Consider the following 19446-nt stretch of genomic DNA (forward strand, 5'->3'; position numbering starts at 1 on the left):
AATAAATATTTCACCCTTCACAAATTTTACATGACAAGTGCCACAGTTATAAAACATCTCAAAATAGGTTACTTTTGTTTTCCTGGTTAAATTGATACCCTATATGCCATATTTCATCACAAGTTGGAAATGTTGTGTACCATTATTGCCAGTTTGTACTGATTGGATACGATTGCTATGGCGCACAGTTTGGGTACCCCAGTACTGTACAGATACATTGCTAGGCAACAGCACAGCAATGCATGTGTACAGGTGTCCACTAATCTTAGGGCTAATTATAGGTGACACAAGGGGTTAATTAATTAAGTAGGAGTTAAATTTCATGGGGATATTGTCACTTTAATACTTTTTTTTTTTTTTTACTTTTTTTTTCTTGTTTTCATGAATCAGTCCTGCTATAAATGCATGCTCATGCACAGCTTTCAGAGAACTAGCCATTGCTGTCTCAGTTGTGGTCTGTATTTATGCTGCAGAGCCTTCCCACGCTTCAGATGTGAATTTCTTATGGTGAGTGTCTGAGTTCTTACCCCTCACACAGCTGTCCTCTTGATCAGAGTCCCAGTCGAAACTCTGTCCTTGGAGTGAGTCAAGTACTGGTCCATATAGCTCAAGAATCAGATCTTGCCCTGGCGAGACCAACTGCATTGAGGATAGGGGATCCTGTCTTCAGGGCCGGCGCTACCATAGAGGCAAAGGGGGCAATTGCCCCAGGGGCCCCAGAGCTTGTAGGGGCCCCCAGTGGCTACAAGAGGAAAAAAAATTCAAAACGACCTTATAGTTTTTGAGAAAATCAATTTTAAAGTTTCAAAGGAAAAAAAATACACATTTAAAAACCCACTGACTTTAATGGTTAGTAGAGGTGGGCGAACAGTTTGGCTGTGTTAGCCGAACTGTTCGGGCTGCCCAATCTGTCATTTATCTATGCCTCTTACTACTTCCGGGTCGCAATGACCCGGAGTAGTACGTCTGCGCTGCCCGGCGGAGCGCGTCCTAGCGACGCGCTCCCGTTGCCGGGCACTTTCTGCGCATGTGCGTGACGTCACTCATGACGTCACGCACATGCGCAGAAAGTGCCCGGCAACGGGAGCGCGTCGCTAGGACGCGCTCCGCCGGGCAGCGCAGATGTACTACTCCGGGTCATTTGCGACCCGGAAGTAGTAAGAGGCATAGATAAATGACAGATTGGGCAGCCCGAACAGTTCGGCTAACACAGCCAAACTGTTCGCCCATCTCTAATGGTTAGTAGCAAATCCACCTTAAATGCTAAAAACCCTAAATTTGAATGATATGTTAAGAAGATCATTGGGAATAAGAGGAAAAAACAATTTTTTAAAAAGACCTTATAGTTTTTGAGAAAATTGATTTTAAAGTTTCAAAGGAAAAAAATATACTTTTAAATGCGGTAAATGTCACTTTTAGTATCAAACCTAATGGTAGTGTAATTTTACATGCATCAAAAGAAAGAGCAATACATTTCCTGACGAGGTTTCCAGGGGGCCCATACGCAGCTGCAGCGCTTTGGCCAGGGATCGCTATACAGCCGCAATATGGCTGTATGAAGATACCTGGAATTTTTTCCTATTTTCCCAATTTTTTTTTAATGTTTAGAGTGTGGGAATTTTTTTTTTTAAATTATGTGGGTCCCCCCTCCTGAAACTTTTTAACCCTTTGTCCCCCATGCAGGCTGGGGTATCCAGAATGTGGAGCTCCGATCGATTGGGGCTTCACACCCTGACTATACCAGCTGCAAAAAAGGTCCCTTAATGCCGATTTTTGTTCCGGGGTATCTGTTGATTCTTGTAAGTAACTTTTTAATATGTGCAATACATGTCCCTTTTGTTTTTACACTATGGAGTGCTCTATTTTTTCTAGTATATCAAAACAAAAACTGGTACAACAACCACAATCACAATTTGCGTTAAATGCGAACGGCGAACAGCCTGTGTTCGCCAGGAGCTGTCCGTTGGCGAACTGTTCGGGCCAACTCTAATTATGTGTACCCATGTTCATCATCATGTCAGCTCAGGTAAACTTAAAATGTCTGTCCCCTGTTATAAGAAAAGAGAATTCCTCTTGAACAATGAAAAAAAACCTCCTGTTATACAATCTCTGGGAGATGAAATAATGGCTCTTAACACTTATGCAAGTGCCTTAGTATTCCTTTGAGGTCTCACATAGCCCATTTATTACTGCATTGCTCTCAGCAAATAAACAATTCGATTGAAAGCCTTACACTACTGATTCAACTAGTGACTAATCTAAAATTCAAGTATATATATTTTTTTTCTTCTTTTTACAGGCTCTCTTGCTCTGTTTGGAACCTGCAGCCTTCTATTGGCTGTTTTCAAAATTGGCTACGATGCAATTCTGCTTTCATGTGAGTCAGCAGTTGACATCTTCTTCTCTGTGATGGAAATAATCTTTATTATCACACAGGTAAATAGAGAATTATGAGTCACTATGTTGGTTACGCTACAGTATATTATATTTTAACAACTGCTTAAAAATGGCAATTAAACGCAGAATTATCCCAAAAAACACCACTATTTGTAATGCCACAAGGAAGCTTAGGCCTACTTTGGTTCTCCATTAACCCTTGCTTTATTGGAACTGGCACCCTCTGTGCTGATCTAAAAACAGTTAAAATTACTTTTCAAAAGATATCATTAGCAACATCTGTAAGTCACCTTAGTAATACCTATTGCTGTTATGAACAAGTGCCGCAGCCCTTCCCTCACAATCATACTTTCAATCAGTATTTTTGATGAATAAACATCTTCACCTTCATTAAAGGTGGGCAGTCAGAGGCTCTGTGTACCTTAACCCTCTAGATATAAAATATAAAAGGCTGGGTGTAATCATTTGGAGCTGCTGGGCTGGCATCTGTGGCCAAAAGGGAAACAGCACTTTTTGTTGCCAAACTGATTTTTTGCAACTTTGGATGCTATCTATATATATAAAATCGTGTGTGTGTGTGTTGTGTGTGTTGTGTGTGTTTGTGTGTGTTTGTGTGTGTTTGTGTGTGTGTTTGTGTGTGTGTTTGTGTGTTTGTGTGTTTGTGTGTGTGTTTGTGTGTTTGTGTGTTTGTGTGTGTGTGTGTGTGTGCCGCGATCACGCAAAAACGGCTTGACCGATTTGAACGAAACTTGGTACACAGATCCCTTACTACCTGGGATGATATGTTCTGGGGGTCTCGCGGCCCCCCTGCACATGTGGGCGGAGCTACAAACAGCTAATCAGATTTCACCCATTCAAGTCAATGGAAAAAATGTAAAAGGCTGCCATTCTCACAGTAATCAAGCCAGAGTCCCCACACTTGGCACAGTTGGTCACTTGGTGACCGAGGTTACAAATCCAGGAAAAGTGGGCGGAGCATAAAACAGCAAATCAAATTTCAGCCGTTCATTTTACATGGTAAAATGTAAACTGCAACCATTCTTAGACTGTTAATCGCAGGGTTCTCAAACTTGGCGCACTTGGTCACTGGGTGAATGCGATTAAGATTCAAGAAAATGGGTGGAGCCTACAACAGCCAATCAAAATTCACCTATTGATTTTCAAGGGAAATATTTAAACTGCTGCTATTCTTACACTTTTAATGGCAGAGGCTTCAAACTTGCTACAGTCAGTCAGTGGGTGACTGGGGTTCAAATTCACTAAAGGGGCGGGGCCACATACAGCCAATCAGATTTCCTTGGTGGATAAACTGCTTCAAATCACACATTTTTGATGCCAGGAACCTGAAAACTCACACACTTGGTCACTGGGTGACTGTGTGTCAAGGTTACAAAAAGTGGGCGGAGCTAAAACCAAATTTCACTGGAAAATATAAACTGCAGCCATTCTTACACCGTTAATAGCAGGGTTCTCAAACTTTGCACAGTTGGTCATTGGGTGACAGATTAGGATTTTGGAAGGTGGGTGGAGCCTACAACAGCCAATAAAAATTCACCTTTTGATTTTCAAAGGGAATGTTTCATCTGCTACCATTCTCTTATACTGGTAATAGCAGATGCCTCAAACCTGGTACAGTTGGTCACTGGGTGACTAGGGTCCAAATTCAGGAAGGGGGCGGAGCCACAAACAGCCAGATTTGTTTGTTTTTCAATGGGAATATACAAAGTATTGATACCAAGGACCCCAAAGCTGATAAACTTGATGATTGAGTGACTGTATGTCAAGGTTAGAAAAAGTGGGCGGTGCCAACAACTTCATTTTTTACATTGCAGGGTTCCCAAACTTTACACAATTGGCCACTGGGTGACTGGGATGAATATTCAGAAATGTGGGTGGAGCCTACAACAGCCAATCAAAATGTACCTATTGATTTTCAAGGGGAATATTCACATTGCTACCATTCTTACACTGTTAGTGGCAGAGGTCTCAAACCTGATACAGTCAGTCATTGGGTGACTGGGGTCCAAATTCACTAAAGGGGTGGAGCCACAAACAGCCAATCAGATTTGTTAGATTGATTTCAGCCATTCTGTTATTGGCAGGGTTCTCAAACGTGACACAGTTGGCCACTGGGTGACTGGGACTAATATTCAGAAAAGTGGGTGGAGCCTACAGCAGCCAATCAAAATTTACCTTTTGATTTTCAAGGTGAATATTTACATTGCTGCCATTCATGCATTCTTAATGGCAGAGGCCTCAAATCTGGTACAGTCAGTCACTGGGAGACTGGGGTTTAAATTCTGAAGGTAGCGGGCCAAAAACAGCCAATCAGATTTGTTTAATTTCAATGGTAAAATGCAACTTATTGATGCCAAACACCCCAAAGCTCATAAACTTGGTCATTAAGTGACTGTATGTCAAGATTAGAAATAGTGGGCGGAGACAAAAACAACTAACTTTTTACATGGGGAAATGCAAACTGCAGCTTTTCTTACACTGTTAATGGCAGGGTTCTCAAACTTCACACAGTTGGTCACTGGGTGACTAGGATTAATATTTGGAAAAGTAGGTGGAGCCTACAAGAGCCAATCAAAATTCACCTATTGATTTTCAAGGGGAATATTGAAACTGCAGCCATTCTCACACTGTTAATGGCAGAGGCCTCAAACCTGCTACAGTCGGGCGTTAAGTGTTTGGGGTTCAAATTCAGTAAAGGGGCGGAGCCAAAAACAGCCAGATTTCTTTGCTGGATAAATTGCTTCCATTAGCACAATTTTGATGCCAGGAACCCAAAAACTCACAAACTTGGTCATTGAGTAGTGACTGTGTGTCAAGGTTACAAAAAGTGGGTGGAGTTAAAAACAGATTTTTCTGGGAAATTGTGTACTGCAGCCCTTCTTCACTGTTAATGGCAGAGTTCTCAAACTTAGCATAGCTGGTTACTGGGTGACTGGGATTCATATTCAGAAAAGTGGGTGGAGCCTAAAAATGCCAATCAAAAATCACATGTCACTTTTCAAGGAGAATATTAAAATTGCTGCCATTCTTGTACTGTTAATGGCACAAGCCTCAAACCTGGTACAGTTGGTCATTGGGTCACTGAGGTTCAAATTCAGAAAAGGGACAGAACCACAAACAGTTAATCAGATTTGTTTCATTTCATGGGAAAATACAAATTATTGATGCCAAGGACCCCAAAACTCACAAACTTGGGCATTGAGTAGTGACTTTGTGTCCAGGTTACAAAAAGTGGGCGGAGCCAAAAACAAATTTCACTGGGAAAGTGTAAACTGTAGCCATTCTTACACTGTTTATTTCAGGGTTCCCAATCTTTGCCCTGATGGTCACTGAGTGACTGAGATTAATATTCAGGGAAGTGGGTGGAGCCTATAATAGCCAATCAAAATTCACCTGTTGATTTTCAAGTGGAATATTTAAATTGCTGCCATTTTTACACTGTTAATAGCAGATGCCTCAAACCTGCTACAGTTGGTCATTGGGTGACTGGGGTTCAAATGCTGGAGAGGGGTGGAGCCACAAACAGCCTATCTGATTTGTTTAATTTCTATGGGAATATACAAATTGATGCCAAGGACCCCAAAGCTCACAAACTTGGTCATTGAGTGTTTGTGTGTTAGGGTTAGAAAGTGGGCGGAGCCAACACCAGTCAAATACATACACAGGCAACGCCGGGTCATCAGTGGCTGGAGACAAATACAAATTTCACTGGGAAAATGTAAACTGCAGCAATTCTGTTAATGGCAGGGTTTTTAAACGTTGCACAGTTGGTCACTGGGTGACTGGGATTAATATTCAGAAAAGTGGGTGGAGCCTACAAAAGTGAATCAAACTTCACCTATTGCTTTTCAAGGGGAATATTTAATTGCTACGATTCTTGCACTGTTAATGGCACAGGCCTCAAACCTGGTACAATTGGTTATTGGGTGACTGGGGTTCAAATTCAAAAAAGGGGGTGGAGCCACACACAGCCAATTAGATTTGTTTCATTTCAATGCAAATTATTGGTGCCAAACAATGCAAAGCTCACAAACTTGGTCAGTGAGTAATTGTGTGTTAGGGTTAGAAAAAGTAGGTGGAGCCAACACCAGCCAAATACATACCCGGGCAACGCCGGGCAATCAGCTAGTCATAAATAAAATGTCAATACAAGGAAGCTCTGGTGGAGGCAGTAAATGTAAAGAAAATAAGTTATTTTTGTTTAGCACATATGTTCTACTTATTCGTGAAAAATAATCACTTTGTTTCTTTTAACGTCACTTACTTTCAAATCATATATTGATACAGCAGCATAATTACTAGATTCCAGATTAAAATCTCAGCCAAGGGCATGAATTGTATGGATCTTGTATGTTCTACCCATGTCATAAATAAAAAGAGCGCACAACCACTGAAGTAGGCATGTTATTCCGTAGGCAGTGGCACTTGTACGGAAGTGAATCCTTGCCCCTTTCCAATGCACCTGATGAAACCAACAGTGTGCTCCAGTGCAGAATTAATACAGGGGGCCTCATGCGAGTGGGTGTAGTCATAAATCACGGGTGGATCCAAAAAGTGTCATCCATACATTGAAGAACATAAGTAATTGAACACCCTGCGATTTTTGCAAGTTCTCCCAATTAGAAATCATGGAGGGGTCTGAAATTCATATTGTAGGTGCATTCCTACTGTGAGAGACAGCATTTAAAAAACAAAAACAAGAAAACCGGAAATCGCATTGTATGATTTTTAAAGAATGTATTTGTATTGCACTGCTGCACATACATATTTGAACATCTGAGAAAATCAGTGGTAATATTTGGTACAGCGGCCTTTGATTGCAATGACAGAGTTCAAACATTTCCTGTAGTTCTTGACCAGGTTTGCACACACTGCAACAGGGATTTTGGCCCACTCCTGCACACAGATCTCATCCATAACCCCGCCCTGATGAAGCTGGATCATACCAAGCGAAGCTAATTAGTGATTGGTTTCTGCCGTCTAGCCCGCTGACTCCTCCTATACTCGGTGGTGACATGCTGGAAGCCGCGTGGATGCCCGTGTGGATGCCCGCGTGGTGCAGCGCTTGATGCTATGGATTGGTAGCTGCTTTGAGCAGTGTTTGTGCAAGCCTATATGTACACCTGAAGGATCAGTGCGGATGATCATGGTGATTCTTTCATTGATCAACTTTTCCCTTGTAGTTCTGGGCTGATTCCTCACCATTCTTATTATCAGTGATACCCCACAAGGTGAGATCTTGCACGAAGCACCAGTCCGAGGGAGACTGACAGTCATCTTTATCCTCTTCCATTTTTTAACAATTGCTCCAAGTTGATCTATTTTCACCAAAGCTGCTTGACATTTGTCTCGTAGCCCTTTCCAGCCTTGTGGAGATCCACAATTTTATCTCCGGTTTCTTTTGACAGCTTTTTAGTCTTGCCCATGGTAGTAGTTGGAGTCTGACTGACTGTGGGGTGGACACAGGGCCGGCCCGCCCATGAGGCGGGGTGAAACTTTTGCCTCAGGCGGCACTTCTGGAGGGGCGGCACCCGCCCGTCTGTGTGTGTGGGGGGCCGCCCGAGCTGGAGGGGATAGCGGGCAGGAAGGGGGTATTGGGCCTAGCGGCGGGGAGGGGGGTCGGACCCCCCCCCCTCCCTCGCCTGGGTCCCCCGTCCTCCGCTCCCCTCCAGCTTTAAAAGTGAGGTCGCTGGCTGCAGCTATATTGTAAGAGGCAACGGGCGGGGAGGACTCACCTCTTCCTCGTTCCAGCCCGAGCCTGCGCTCCACTGACGTCACTTCCTGCTACGCCGCAGGAAGTGACGTCAGTGGAGCGCAGGCTCGGGCTGGAACGAGGAAGAGGTGAGTCCTCCCCGCCCGTTGCCTCTTACAATATAGCTGCAGCCAGCGACCTCACTTTTAAAGCTGGAGGGGAGCGGAGGACGGGGGACCCAGGCGAGGGAGGGGGGGGTCCGACCCCCCTCCCTGCCGCTAGGCCCAATACCCCCTTCCTGCCCGCTATCCCCTCCAGCTCGGGCGGCCCCCCACACACACACGGCTTGGGGGGGGAGGGGCGGCGATTTTTTTGAATTTTGCCTCAGGCGGCAAAAAGTCTAGGGCCGGGCCTGGGTGGACAGGTGTCTTTAAAGAGCTCAGACAGGTACAACTAATTTAGATTAATGATTGTAGTAGAGGTGGACTTTTTAAAGGCAGAGTAACAGGTCTTTGAGAGCCAGAATTATTGCTGATTGCCAGGTGTTCAAATACTTATGTGCAATACTAGTACATTATTTTGAAATCACCTACAATGTGAGTTTCAGACTCCTTCATGATTTTTAAGTAGGAACATTTGCAAAATTGCAAGGTGATCAGACCCCACCAACAGAGAGCTCTGTTGGTGCGGAGAAAAGGGGGAGATCACTTGTATGATGAGTTGTGCGGCCCTGCAGCTAGGCCTTAAAGCTGCAGTGGCCCAATTAGTAAAAAATGGCCTGGTCAATGGGGGAGTTTAACACCGCGGTCCTCAAGTGGTTAAGAAAGTTTGTTGAAAAATGCTAATTTGTAATATAGGAAAGAATCGTGGTAGCTCATTGTGGTGCAAAAAGTTGAAATGTAAATGATTTTTTTTCTGAGAAAGCATAGGTAACAGTTTTAGAAACGATTATTTGTTAAATAATGAGTTATTGTAATCGATAAATTTGGTATGGAAATGAAAGTTAACAAGATAACAAGCGATAAAGTTGTATATTTACGCGGTGCCCTACTGCAAACTATATAGTTGTATCATATTTACGTAGTGCTCTTTTTATACACTTGGCGCCAATAGAGAAAACATTTGCATTGATGTGAATGTGGCACCCTTTCTAATAGGTGCATTTGTACGTTCTTCCCTGCATGCAGTGTGTTACCAAAAAACATGCATATAAACAGAGAGAATGAAGCATACTCTTCATTAACTGTAGGCATCACTGCATGCGACGCAATGCACAGATACCATGTGGTGCCAACTTACGTTCCATTGCATTACATTCCTGCACCTACAGGGGGTGCAACTCAATGTCCATTGTGAACGTAGCCTTAATCTTCTTGCACATTGATTTTGCTTTGTAAGTAACAGAGCTGGCCCTTAGTAAGTTTTTTGTTTGACATGTGGTTGTCTGGTTATAGTGTCAAGCAGATAGTATTGCAATGAGTTTGAGTACCTAAATACCTTCAGATCTAATGAAAAAGATTTATGCAGCAGCTCAGCACCATAGTCTGGCATTGGGAGCAGCACTTGACCTATATATGTGCTTGCAGGAGAAGGTAGGAACGCTACCACCACCGCTGCTTTCCCCAAGGGAGCAGGAACCACAGGTCTCAGAAAATGCAGGTAGAAAAATGATGTCCCACTACACCAAGGGTGAGTGTAAACATTTTTTCTTTCTTTATTGATACATCAGTAGACACACAAAAGGCTGACGCGTATCGGAGCTCTAGAGGGCTCCATAATCTTTAAGATTAAGGGTTTAAGATTAAGGATTAAGGAGCCCTCTAGAGCTCCGATACGCGTCAGCCTTTTGTGTGTCTACTGATGTATCAATACAGAAAGAACATTTTTTTACACCCACCCTTGGTGTAGCGGGACATCATTTTTCTACCTGACCTACAAGAAAGGCTCTCCAGCATGTTTAAATGCTCATGCTGTGCTAATTACGTGTCCAACATAAATACACAAGAGCTGAAAACTGAAGCAGGGAAATAAAATCTCTTGCCCTGGGCAAGGCCCCTGGGCCTGATGGCCTTTCATCCAAATACTTTAAGATATTAAAAACTGAAATCTCCCCCCACAGGTCCTGGTTTTCAATGATATACTACATAACCGCACATATCCCTCTATGGGACACCTGGCTTATATACAGTGGGATGCAAAAGTTTGGGCAACCTCATGATTTTCCTGTATAAATCGTTGGTTGTTACTATAAAATATGTCAGTTAAATATATCATATAGGAGACACACACAGTGATATTTGAGAAGTGAAATCAAGTTTATTGTATTTACAGAAAGTGCGCAATAATTGTTTAAATAAAATTAGGCAGGTGCATAAATTTGGGCACTGTTGCCATTGTATTCATTCCAAAACTTTTAGAACTAATAATTGGAACTTAAATTGGCTTGGTAAGCTCAGTGACCCCTGACCTACATACACAGGTGAATACAATTATGAGAAAGAGTATTTATGGGGGTCTACCCCCATAACTACTGAGCCTGCGCAGTACAGCCCGGAGGACGTCCGATGACGTCAGCGCGCCGGCGTGGAACGCACCATGGAGCGCAGAAGAGGCCCGACCTGGCCGCCGGCCTGGCCAGGTCGGGTCGGCCACCGGAGACCACCGGGAGCCTGCGGAGCGGCGCCGAGGGCACCTCCTGCCTGCCACGGGCTGGAGGAAGCCCCAGGTAAGTGGAAATGGATTTTTATTTTTTTTAGCTAGTCCCTGAACCTTCCCTTTAAATAGAGCTATCCATGCTTGGAAGCCATCTAACCTTAATAAAAGTAGAGATGGTTTGTAAAGAGGAATGGTAAATACTTTTAACCAGATTTCATTTCTTTTTTAAATAAAATTTCCTAATTTTGTTTAAACAATTATTGCACACTTTCTGTAAATCCAATGAACTTCATTTCACTTCTCAAATACCACTGTGTGTGTCTCCTATCCTATATAATAAAACCCCAGTGTCTCTGCATCCTGTACCCGTGTGTGTGTGCGTGTGTGTGTGTGTGTGTGTGTGTGTGTGTGTGTCTGTTTCCAGACTTGACAGTTTGCTGTCTGATTACCTCATTGCATTGTGGGAAATAACAGCTTTTTCCAACTGCCAAGCAAGCAACATCTCCCTGTGTGCATATACTGCAGACAGTGGTGGGAGCCGTCGGTATGCGCATTGCCGGGGTTTAGCGGCCGTGGCCTAGCGCCCGTTTTTTAATTGGTGGGCCTAGTATGATATATTTAACTGACATTTTTTATCGTAACAGACAACAATTTATACAGAAAAATCATGACGACTAAAAAGGTTGCCCAAACTTTCGCATCCCACTGTAAAACTATTCCACAAAGCAGGTAGGAACTTAATGCTGGTCAGCTCCTAGCGGCCAATGTCTCTCATAGATTTGGATGTTAAAGCCAATGGGTGCCGTTTAAAAAAAGAAAAAGTCAGATACTCACCTAAGGAGAGGGAAGGCTCGGTCCTAATGAGCCTTCCCTCTCCTCTCCCGGTGCCCTCGGTGCTGCGCTGGCTCCCCCGTTCACGTCCGCTGCCGCAGGGACTTCGGAGGTCTTCGGGAGCACTCGGGCTTCTGAAGATGGGCCGCCCCATACTACGTACGCGCGAGCGCGTCATAGAGGGGTATGGAGCGGCCGCGTCATCGGGAGCCCGAGTGCTCCCGAAGGCTTCCGAAACATCCCTTCGGCTGCGGAAGTGGCAGTATTTGACCGAACTGGTCGAATACTGCCACGGGGGATCCTGCGCGGGACCGGGCACTGGGAGAGGAGAGGGAAGGCTCATTAGGACCGAGCCTTCCCTCTCCTTAGGTGAGTATCTGACTTTTTCTTTTTTTTAACGGTAAACATTCACTTTAAGCTCCTTTACAAAATATTGGCAAATGTCCTCACTCGTCCTGCTTGCGACTTACTGACTGATTGTACTGAGAGAGACTGCTCCAGTGCTTTTTGTCTGTGCAAGTGCATTTATTGTTCAATACACCTAGCGTTTTTACACTCCAACACTTGATATTCACCTGTATTGCTTTGTATTGTAGATAGATTGTATTTTAGGCAGTTTAGTTTGTGTGATTAGGGACTAGGGAGGGAGACTGTCACTGGTGCTGCTGCAGCTGCAGCCAGCAGCTAGGCCCTGTGCCTAGGCAAGGCAGCCTGCCCTGCTCTGTACTCTAGTCTCTACAAGTTACCTTACCTGTGCTCTCACCTGTCCTACTCTACTCTACTACTTCTGTGTTAGATAGATTATTGTACTATTTTGTAGTTAGCAAGGCCCAGCTTTACTGCTATACCTGTCCTGTATCTGCTCTCTGTAATCTAGTCACACCTGTTCTATTGTTTAGCCAGATTCTTCTATTGTTTAGTTAGTACTGTAGTGTACTCTAGTCTGTGTATAGGGACCGTCCGTCACCGCGTTACCTAGGGTCTTTGTGTGCGCAGTGCACGTCTGCGCTGTCCGCACCCTCTCGTTAGTGCTACACCCGTCCTATTGTTTATATTACTTGTATTGTGTATTCGCTGATTTGTACTATACTGTAGTCTGTGTATAGGGACACCGTCAGTCAGCGCCAGCTAGGGTCTTTGTGTGCGCACTGTGCACTCTCTCGTTAGCGCTACACCGATCTCTGCTGTAGAGTACACTTGTCCGTCACCTCACACACCCACCACCACCACCAGTCCCACCCCATTAAAGTACCCCACTTGTCCCACCCGCCTATACATAACTTTTTTTTTTAAATTTGTATAATATTCAAAATATACGATGTCTGGCACTGGCAGCTGCGGTTTGGCCAGGGGCAGCAAGGGCAGCAAGGGCATCGGCAAGAGAGGAGGTCGTGGGCGTGGTAGCCGCGCCACCACCACCACCATGCGCAGTTCTGCGTCTGCACCAGTGGCTATTCCGCTATTAGCCACTGGCCATGGACGCCTTGGCCGCCCAACAGCTGGGAGTCACGCTGCAGAGACACAGCAGCAGCGTGTGGCGCAGATGTTCCTCCCACCGCCAGGTCGTAGCCGTCCTATTGAGGAGAAGGACGCAGACTCTGTGGTGGAACTGATGGTGGATGAGCAGGCCACCATTAGCTCTGGAACCGAGTCCTCCACCCCCGCCACCACTCCTAATCGCAAGAGCAGCAGCAGCCGCCCAGCACTGCCTGGGGAGGAGGAGGAGGAGTGCAGTTCTCCAGCCCCAGCAGGCAACACCAGCACCCTGTCACTCAGCACCTTCTATCCCCAAGCACAGCGGGCTATGGAGTGCTGTTGCGGCACAATTGGCAATGGAGGAGCAAGAAATGCTGATGGGCACTTTGGGGGATGATGCTTTGGACAGTCAGACAGTGGTGACTGTCCCTCAGCCCATGCATGCAGAAGGGGAGTTTGTGGGGTCATCCCAGCAGGACATGTTTGCGGAGGGGGAGGATGATGATGACAGGGTGAAGGACAGAGACTGGGTGGCAGATCCTGGGGAGCTCTGAGGAGGAGGATGCATCTGCGGGCCTTGCTAGAAGGATCAGCATCGCAGGCATAGGCAGGATCAGAAGTGGACGTGGTATGCAGGCCACACAGGGTGCTGATCCGGAGGCGGATAGTTCTGCCAGTGCCACCAGCCGCACCAAGAAGCCCCCCCCCCCCCCCCCCACCACCACAGGGAGACCAGCGGCAGCAGCACCTTCCAGCCGAAGGGGCAACTTTACCTCCCCAATTTGGAGTTTTTTCACCCTGCCATATGTGGAGTGCGAGTATTCCAGCTGCAACCAGTGCCGGCAGCAGCTCAGCAGAGGGAAGGAGCCCACTGCGTACAGCACCACCTCTCTGGTGAACCATCTGGCAGGGAAACACTTCCATGAGCATGAGGAGTTCATGAAGTTGAAAGAAGCTGGCAGTGGCAGACCCGCCACCACTGCGAAGCCGTCGGCAGCAGCCACCCGCCCTCCTCCACCTCCTCCAGCAGCACCAACAGGAGTGCGTCAGAAACGCACTGCTCCTCCTCCCTCTGCAACTCCTGCCGCCGACACTGAGGCCTGTTCTGGCAGCCAGTCCTCAGTGGCCTCCTCTGCTCCCTCCACTGCTTCCCGTGCCAGCAAAAGGCCTCGCCAGACCCTGCTCAGCGACACCTTTCAGGGGGCGGTCAGGGTTCTGCCTCCCAGCAGTCGCCACGTGCGTCAGCTGAATGGCTTGCTGGCACGGGCCATGTGCTCCCAACTCCTGCCTTATTCCCTTGTGCAGGAGGGGAGCGACATGCATGCGCTCCTGATGTGTGTGCAGCCCCCGATTGGCCAATCCCCAGCCGACATTTTTTTGCACGCACTGCCATCCCTGCACTTCACCGCTCTGTGATGGCCAATGTCGGGAGAGGGCTGGATCATGCGGTGGGTCAACGGGTCCACGTCACCATGGACTCGTGGAACAGCCGGTTTGGGACAGGCCGCTATCTGTCCTTCACCGCGCATTTGGTCAGCTTGGTGGAAGGGGGTGAGGAGGGGGGAGCAGCATCGGGCACTGTCAGAGCAGCAGCAGCAACAGCGCAGTGGGTGGTGCCACCATGCAGGGTCAGCGGAATTGCAGCAGGTTCCTCTGATCCGCTTCCATCCTCCGGCACACCAGCCAAAACCCCCCGCCTCAGCAGCAGCGTGAAGCCCCGCCACTGCCAAGCGCTGCTGGACTTGGTCAGCCTGGGGAAGACCAAACTGACGGTGAACCATGTCCTGGCCAAACTCAGAGAGCAGGAGAGGAATTGGCTGACCCCCAGAGGCCTCAGAGTCGGAGAGGTGGTGTTCGACAATGGGGCAAACCTGGTTGCTGCAATCAGCAGGGCAGACCTGACCCACATCCCCTGCCTGGCGCACATCCTGAACCTGGTAGTCCAAAAGTTCCTGCGGACCTACCAGGGGATGGACCGACTCCTCCTCCCTGAGGCGGCAAGGAAGGTTGTGCGTCATTTCCGGCACTCGCCTGCAGCAGTAGCGAGCCTGGAAGAGGTGCAGAAGGAGCTGCACCTGCCACAGCACCAGCTCATGATCGATGTTCCAACTCGCTGGAACTCCACCCTGGCGATGTTGGAGCGTCTGGTTGAACAGAGGCAGGCTGTCAGCCAGTACGTTGCACGAGCAACAGTTGCCTCCATCACTGCAACTGGGCGTGCCGCCACCAACCTCCTGTCCATCATCTCCATGGAGGACTGGGGGCACATGCAGCAGGTGTGCTCAGTGCTGGCACCCATCCTGCAGGCCACCAACATGGTAAGCAGGGACCATGCAATGGTGTGCAAGTGGGTCCCCTTGGTGTGTGTGCTGGACAGGGCCCTGTATGCACTGCTGGAAGAGGGAGCGGCAGACTTGGACCAGCAGGAGCTGCAGGCAGCTTCACAGGCGACCTCTGAGGAGGAGGGCTTGGAGTTGGTGGAGGTCCCTGACCTTGCTGCTGATGAGGGGGAGCAGCAGAGCGCAGCTGGACTGGGGCGGGGGTGGAGAGAGGATGAGGTGGAGGAGGCAGAGGAAGAGGAGGACAGCACTGTCGGCTCTGGGGCTGCCGATGATGTGCCAGCAGACGTGGCCAGACTCTTCCCAATGGCAGCGCACATGCTGAGGTGCCTGCGCAAGGACCCAAGGGTCATCCAGATGAAGAAGAGGGAGGACATCTGGATCTGCATGATGCTGGACCCACGTCTGAAGGGGAAGCTCAGCCAGTTCCTGCCTGCAGGAGGAGACCGTGCGCAACAAATGAGGGATTTGGAGCTGTCCCTTGTTGAGCACTTGGAGGAAGCCTTCCCTCAGCCATCCTCCCTCACTGTCCAGCCAGCACACAGGCAGCAGCAGGTGCCTGCATCCACCAGCAGCAAGCGCACGCGCACCACAGACCTGCTGTCTCTGACCAACGAGCTCTACATGAGTGTAGAGCTGCCAAGGACTAGAGAGGAGGTGCCTGCAGCAGCATCCTTCTCCAGTCACAGACAGCGCTTGACCCGCATGGTGGCTGACTACATGGGGTCCTTCAGCGGGCTTGACAGCGTTGCCCCTGTTGATCCCATGGAGTATTGGGTCAAGCACCTGCCGATCTGGAGCGAGCTTGCACAGTACGCCCTGGAAGTGCTCTCCTGCCCCCCTTCCAGCGTACTGTCAGAGCGTTGCTTCAGTGCAGCCGGTGGAGTCGTCACTGAGAAGCGATCTCGTCTGTCTCACAAGTCTGTGGACAGACTGACGTTTCTCAAAATGAACCAGGCTTGGGTGGAAGGCGAATTCCTGGGCCCTGTTGACAGCGAGAGGGGGACATGAAGTGGCGCACACACATTACACCTGCTGCTGCTGCTGCTGTATTTCTTCCTGCTGTCTGTGTCCCCACTGCCAGGGAACACATTACAAGGTGCTGCTGCCCATGCGCCACCAGCTATTTACGCTCAAAAATAGCTGCCGGCATTAGTTTGAAAAAAAATTTTTTTTCATTATTTTAGAGGTGTCCGGGTTGAAAACTGTGCTGTCCCAATTGTGTATTGGACACAATGTGGGCTTCACGACCACTGTCTGGAACCTCATGCTGTTTATTTATGGCCCTGGAACCACCGCTAGGACCCAGGGCCTATTATATCTCGCTGCCTGCCCTCCTGTCTGCTGCCTGCCAGTCTGCCACACACTCAACCTCCTCACGCTGCCTGCTGTTGTATTTCCTCCTGCTGTCTGTGTCTCCACTGCCAGGGAACACATTACAAGGTGCTGTTGCCCATGCACCACCAGCTATTACGCTCAAAAATAGCTGCATCAATTTGAAAAAAAAATTGTAATTAATTTAGAGGTGTCCGTTTTGAAAACTGTGCTGTCCCAATTGTGTATTGGACACAATGTGGGCTTCACGACCGCTGTCTGGAACCTCATGCTGTTAATTTACGGCCCTGGAACCACCGCTAGGACCCAGGGCCTATTATGTCTCGCTGCCTTCCCTCCTGCCTGCTGCCTGCCAGTCTGCCACACACGCAACCTCCTCACGCTGCCTGCTGTTGTATTTCCTCCTGCTGTCTGTGTCTCCACTGCCAGGGAACACATTACAAGGTGCTGCTGCCCATGCGCCACCAGCTATTACGCTCAAAAATAGCTGCATCAATTTGAAAAAAAAAATTGTAATTAATTTAGAGGTGTCCGGGTTGAAAACTGTGCTGTCCCAATTGTGTATTGGACACAATGTGGGCTTCACGACCGCTGTCTGGAACCTCATGCTGTTTATTTACGGCCCTGGAACCACCGCTAGGACCCAGGGCCTATTATGTCTCGCTGCCTGCCCTCCTGCCTGCTGCGAGTCTGCCACACACTCTTCCTCCTCACCCTGCCTGCTGCTGTATTTCCTCCTGCTGTCTGTATGTTTCCACTGCCAGGGAACACATTACAAGGTGCTGCTGCCCATGCGCCACCAGCTATTACGCTCAAAAATAGCTGCCTGCATTATTTTGAAAAAAAAAATTAAATTAATTTAGAGGTGTCCGGGTTGAAAACTGTGCTGTCCCAATTTTGCATTGGACACAATGTGGGCTTCACGACCGCTGTCTGGAACCTCATGCTGTTTATTTACGGCCCTGGTACCACCGCTAGGAACCAGGGCCTATTATGTCTCGCTGCCTGCCCTCCTGCTGCCTGCTGCCAGTCTGCCACACACTCATCCTCCTCATGCTGCCTGCTGTTGTATTTCCTCCTGCTGTCTGTGTCTCCACTGCCAGGGAACACATTACAAGGTGCTTCTGCCCATGCACCACCAGCTATTATGCTCAAAAATAGCTGCATCAATTTGGAAAAAAAAATTGTAATTAATTTAGAGGTGTCCGGGTTGAAAACTGTGCTGTCCTAATTGTGCATTGGACACAATGTGGGATTCACGACCGCTGTCTGGAACCTCATGCTGTTTATTTACGGCCCTGGAACCACCGCTAGGAACCAGGGCCTATTATGTCTCGCTGCCTGCCCTCCTGCTGCCTGCTGCCAGTCTGCCACACACTCATCCTCCTCACGCTGCCTGCTGTTGTATTTCCTCCTGCTGTCTGTGTCTCCACTGACAGGGAACACATTACAAGGTGCTGCTGCCCATGCGCCACCAGCTATTATGCTCAAAAATAGCTGCATCAATTAAAAAAACAACAACATTGTAATTAATTTAGAGGTGTCCGGTTTGAAAACTGTGCTGTCCCAATTGTGCATTGGACACAATGTGGGCTTCACGACCGCTGTCTGGAACCTCATGCTGTTTATTTATGGCCCTGGTACCACCGCTAGGAACCAGGGCCTATTATGTCAGTCACATCACACTGCCTGACACACACTACTCCTCCTCCTGTAGCTGCATTGAGCTTCTGCTGTCTGTGTGCTGCTACCACTGCCAGGGAGAACAGTGAAGAACTATTTTCTGCTGCCACCCACTCTCCTACCAGCTATTACCACACTACAACTTGCAACTACTTCCTCCTCCTGCTGATGTCTGTGTTTTACCACCGCCAGGGTACACAGAAAAAGGCGCTGTGGCTTGCAATGTGCCACTACCTATTATGCCATCAATACAAATATAACTATGGTGTTATTAAAATAAAATATTTCCACAAATGAAGTAAAAAAAAATATTACAAAAGAAAGGAAAACCAAGACACAAAATATAATGATAGAGAAGAAGAGGAAGAAGAAGATATAGAAGAAGGAGATATAGAAGAAGAAGATGAAGAAGAAGAAGATATAGAAGAAGAAGAAGAAGAAGAAGAAGAAGAAGAAGAAGAAGAAGAAGAAGAAGAAGAAGAAGAAGAAGAAGAAGAAGAAGAAGAAGAAGAAGAAGAAGAAGAAGAAGAAAAAGAAGAAGATATAGAAGAAGAAGAAGATATAGAAGAAGAAGAAGAAGAAGATATAGAAGAAGAAGAAGATATAGAAGAAGAAGAAGGAGGAGAAGAAGAAGAAGAAGAAGAAGAAGGAGAAGAAGGAGGAGAAGAAGAAGGAGAAGAAGAAGAAGAAGAAGATATAGAAGAAGAAGAAGATATAGAAGAAGGAGAAGAAGAAGAAGAAGAAGATATAGAAGAAGAAGATGATATAGAAAAAGAAGAAGAAGATAAAGAAGAAGAAGATATAGAAGAAGAAGAAGATATAGAAGAAGAAGAAGAAGATATAGAAGAAGAGGAAGAAGAAGAAGAAGATATAGAAGAAGAAAAAGATAATTGAAGAAGATGAAGAAGATTCGAGTAGAAGAAGATATAGAAGAAGAAGAAAAAGAAGAAGATATAGAAGAAGAAGAAGATATAGAATAAGAAGATGAAGACGACATAAATGAAGACTTCCAACAACCAT

General features: G+C 47.1%; 1 protein-coding gene across 3 annotated transcripts in view; it reads left to right on the top strand.

The window, feature by feature from the left end:
- Positions 1-2384: 2384 nt before the first annotated feature.
- Positions 2385-19446, top strand: part of OTOP3 (otopetrin 3) — a 117181-nt gene continuing 100119 nt past the window's right edge. For 2 of the 3 annotated variants that reach the window (XM_068262047.1, XM_068262050.1), the window contains exon 1: positions 2385-2436. In XM_068262047.1, coding sequence (XP_068118148.1) covers positions 2410-2436 — 27 coding nt within the window. In that variant the 5' untranslated portion in view covers positions 2385-2409. Of the gene's footprint in view, positions 2437-11327; positions 11492-19446 lie in introns of those variants that run through there. The other variant, XM_068262049.1, reaches the window with a different exon arrangement.

Source organism: Hyperolius riggenbachi, chromosome 12 (assembly GCF_040937935.1).
Source record: "Hyperolius riggenbachi isolate aHypRig1 chromosome 12, aHypRig1.pri, whole genome shotgun sequence".
NCBI classification, from domain to species: domain Eukaryota; kingdom Metazoa; phylum Chordata; class Amphibia; order Anura; family Hyperoliidae; genus Hyperolius; species Hyperolius riggenbachi.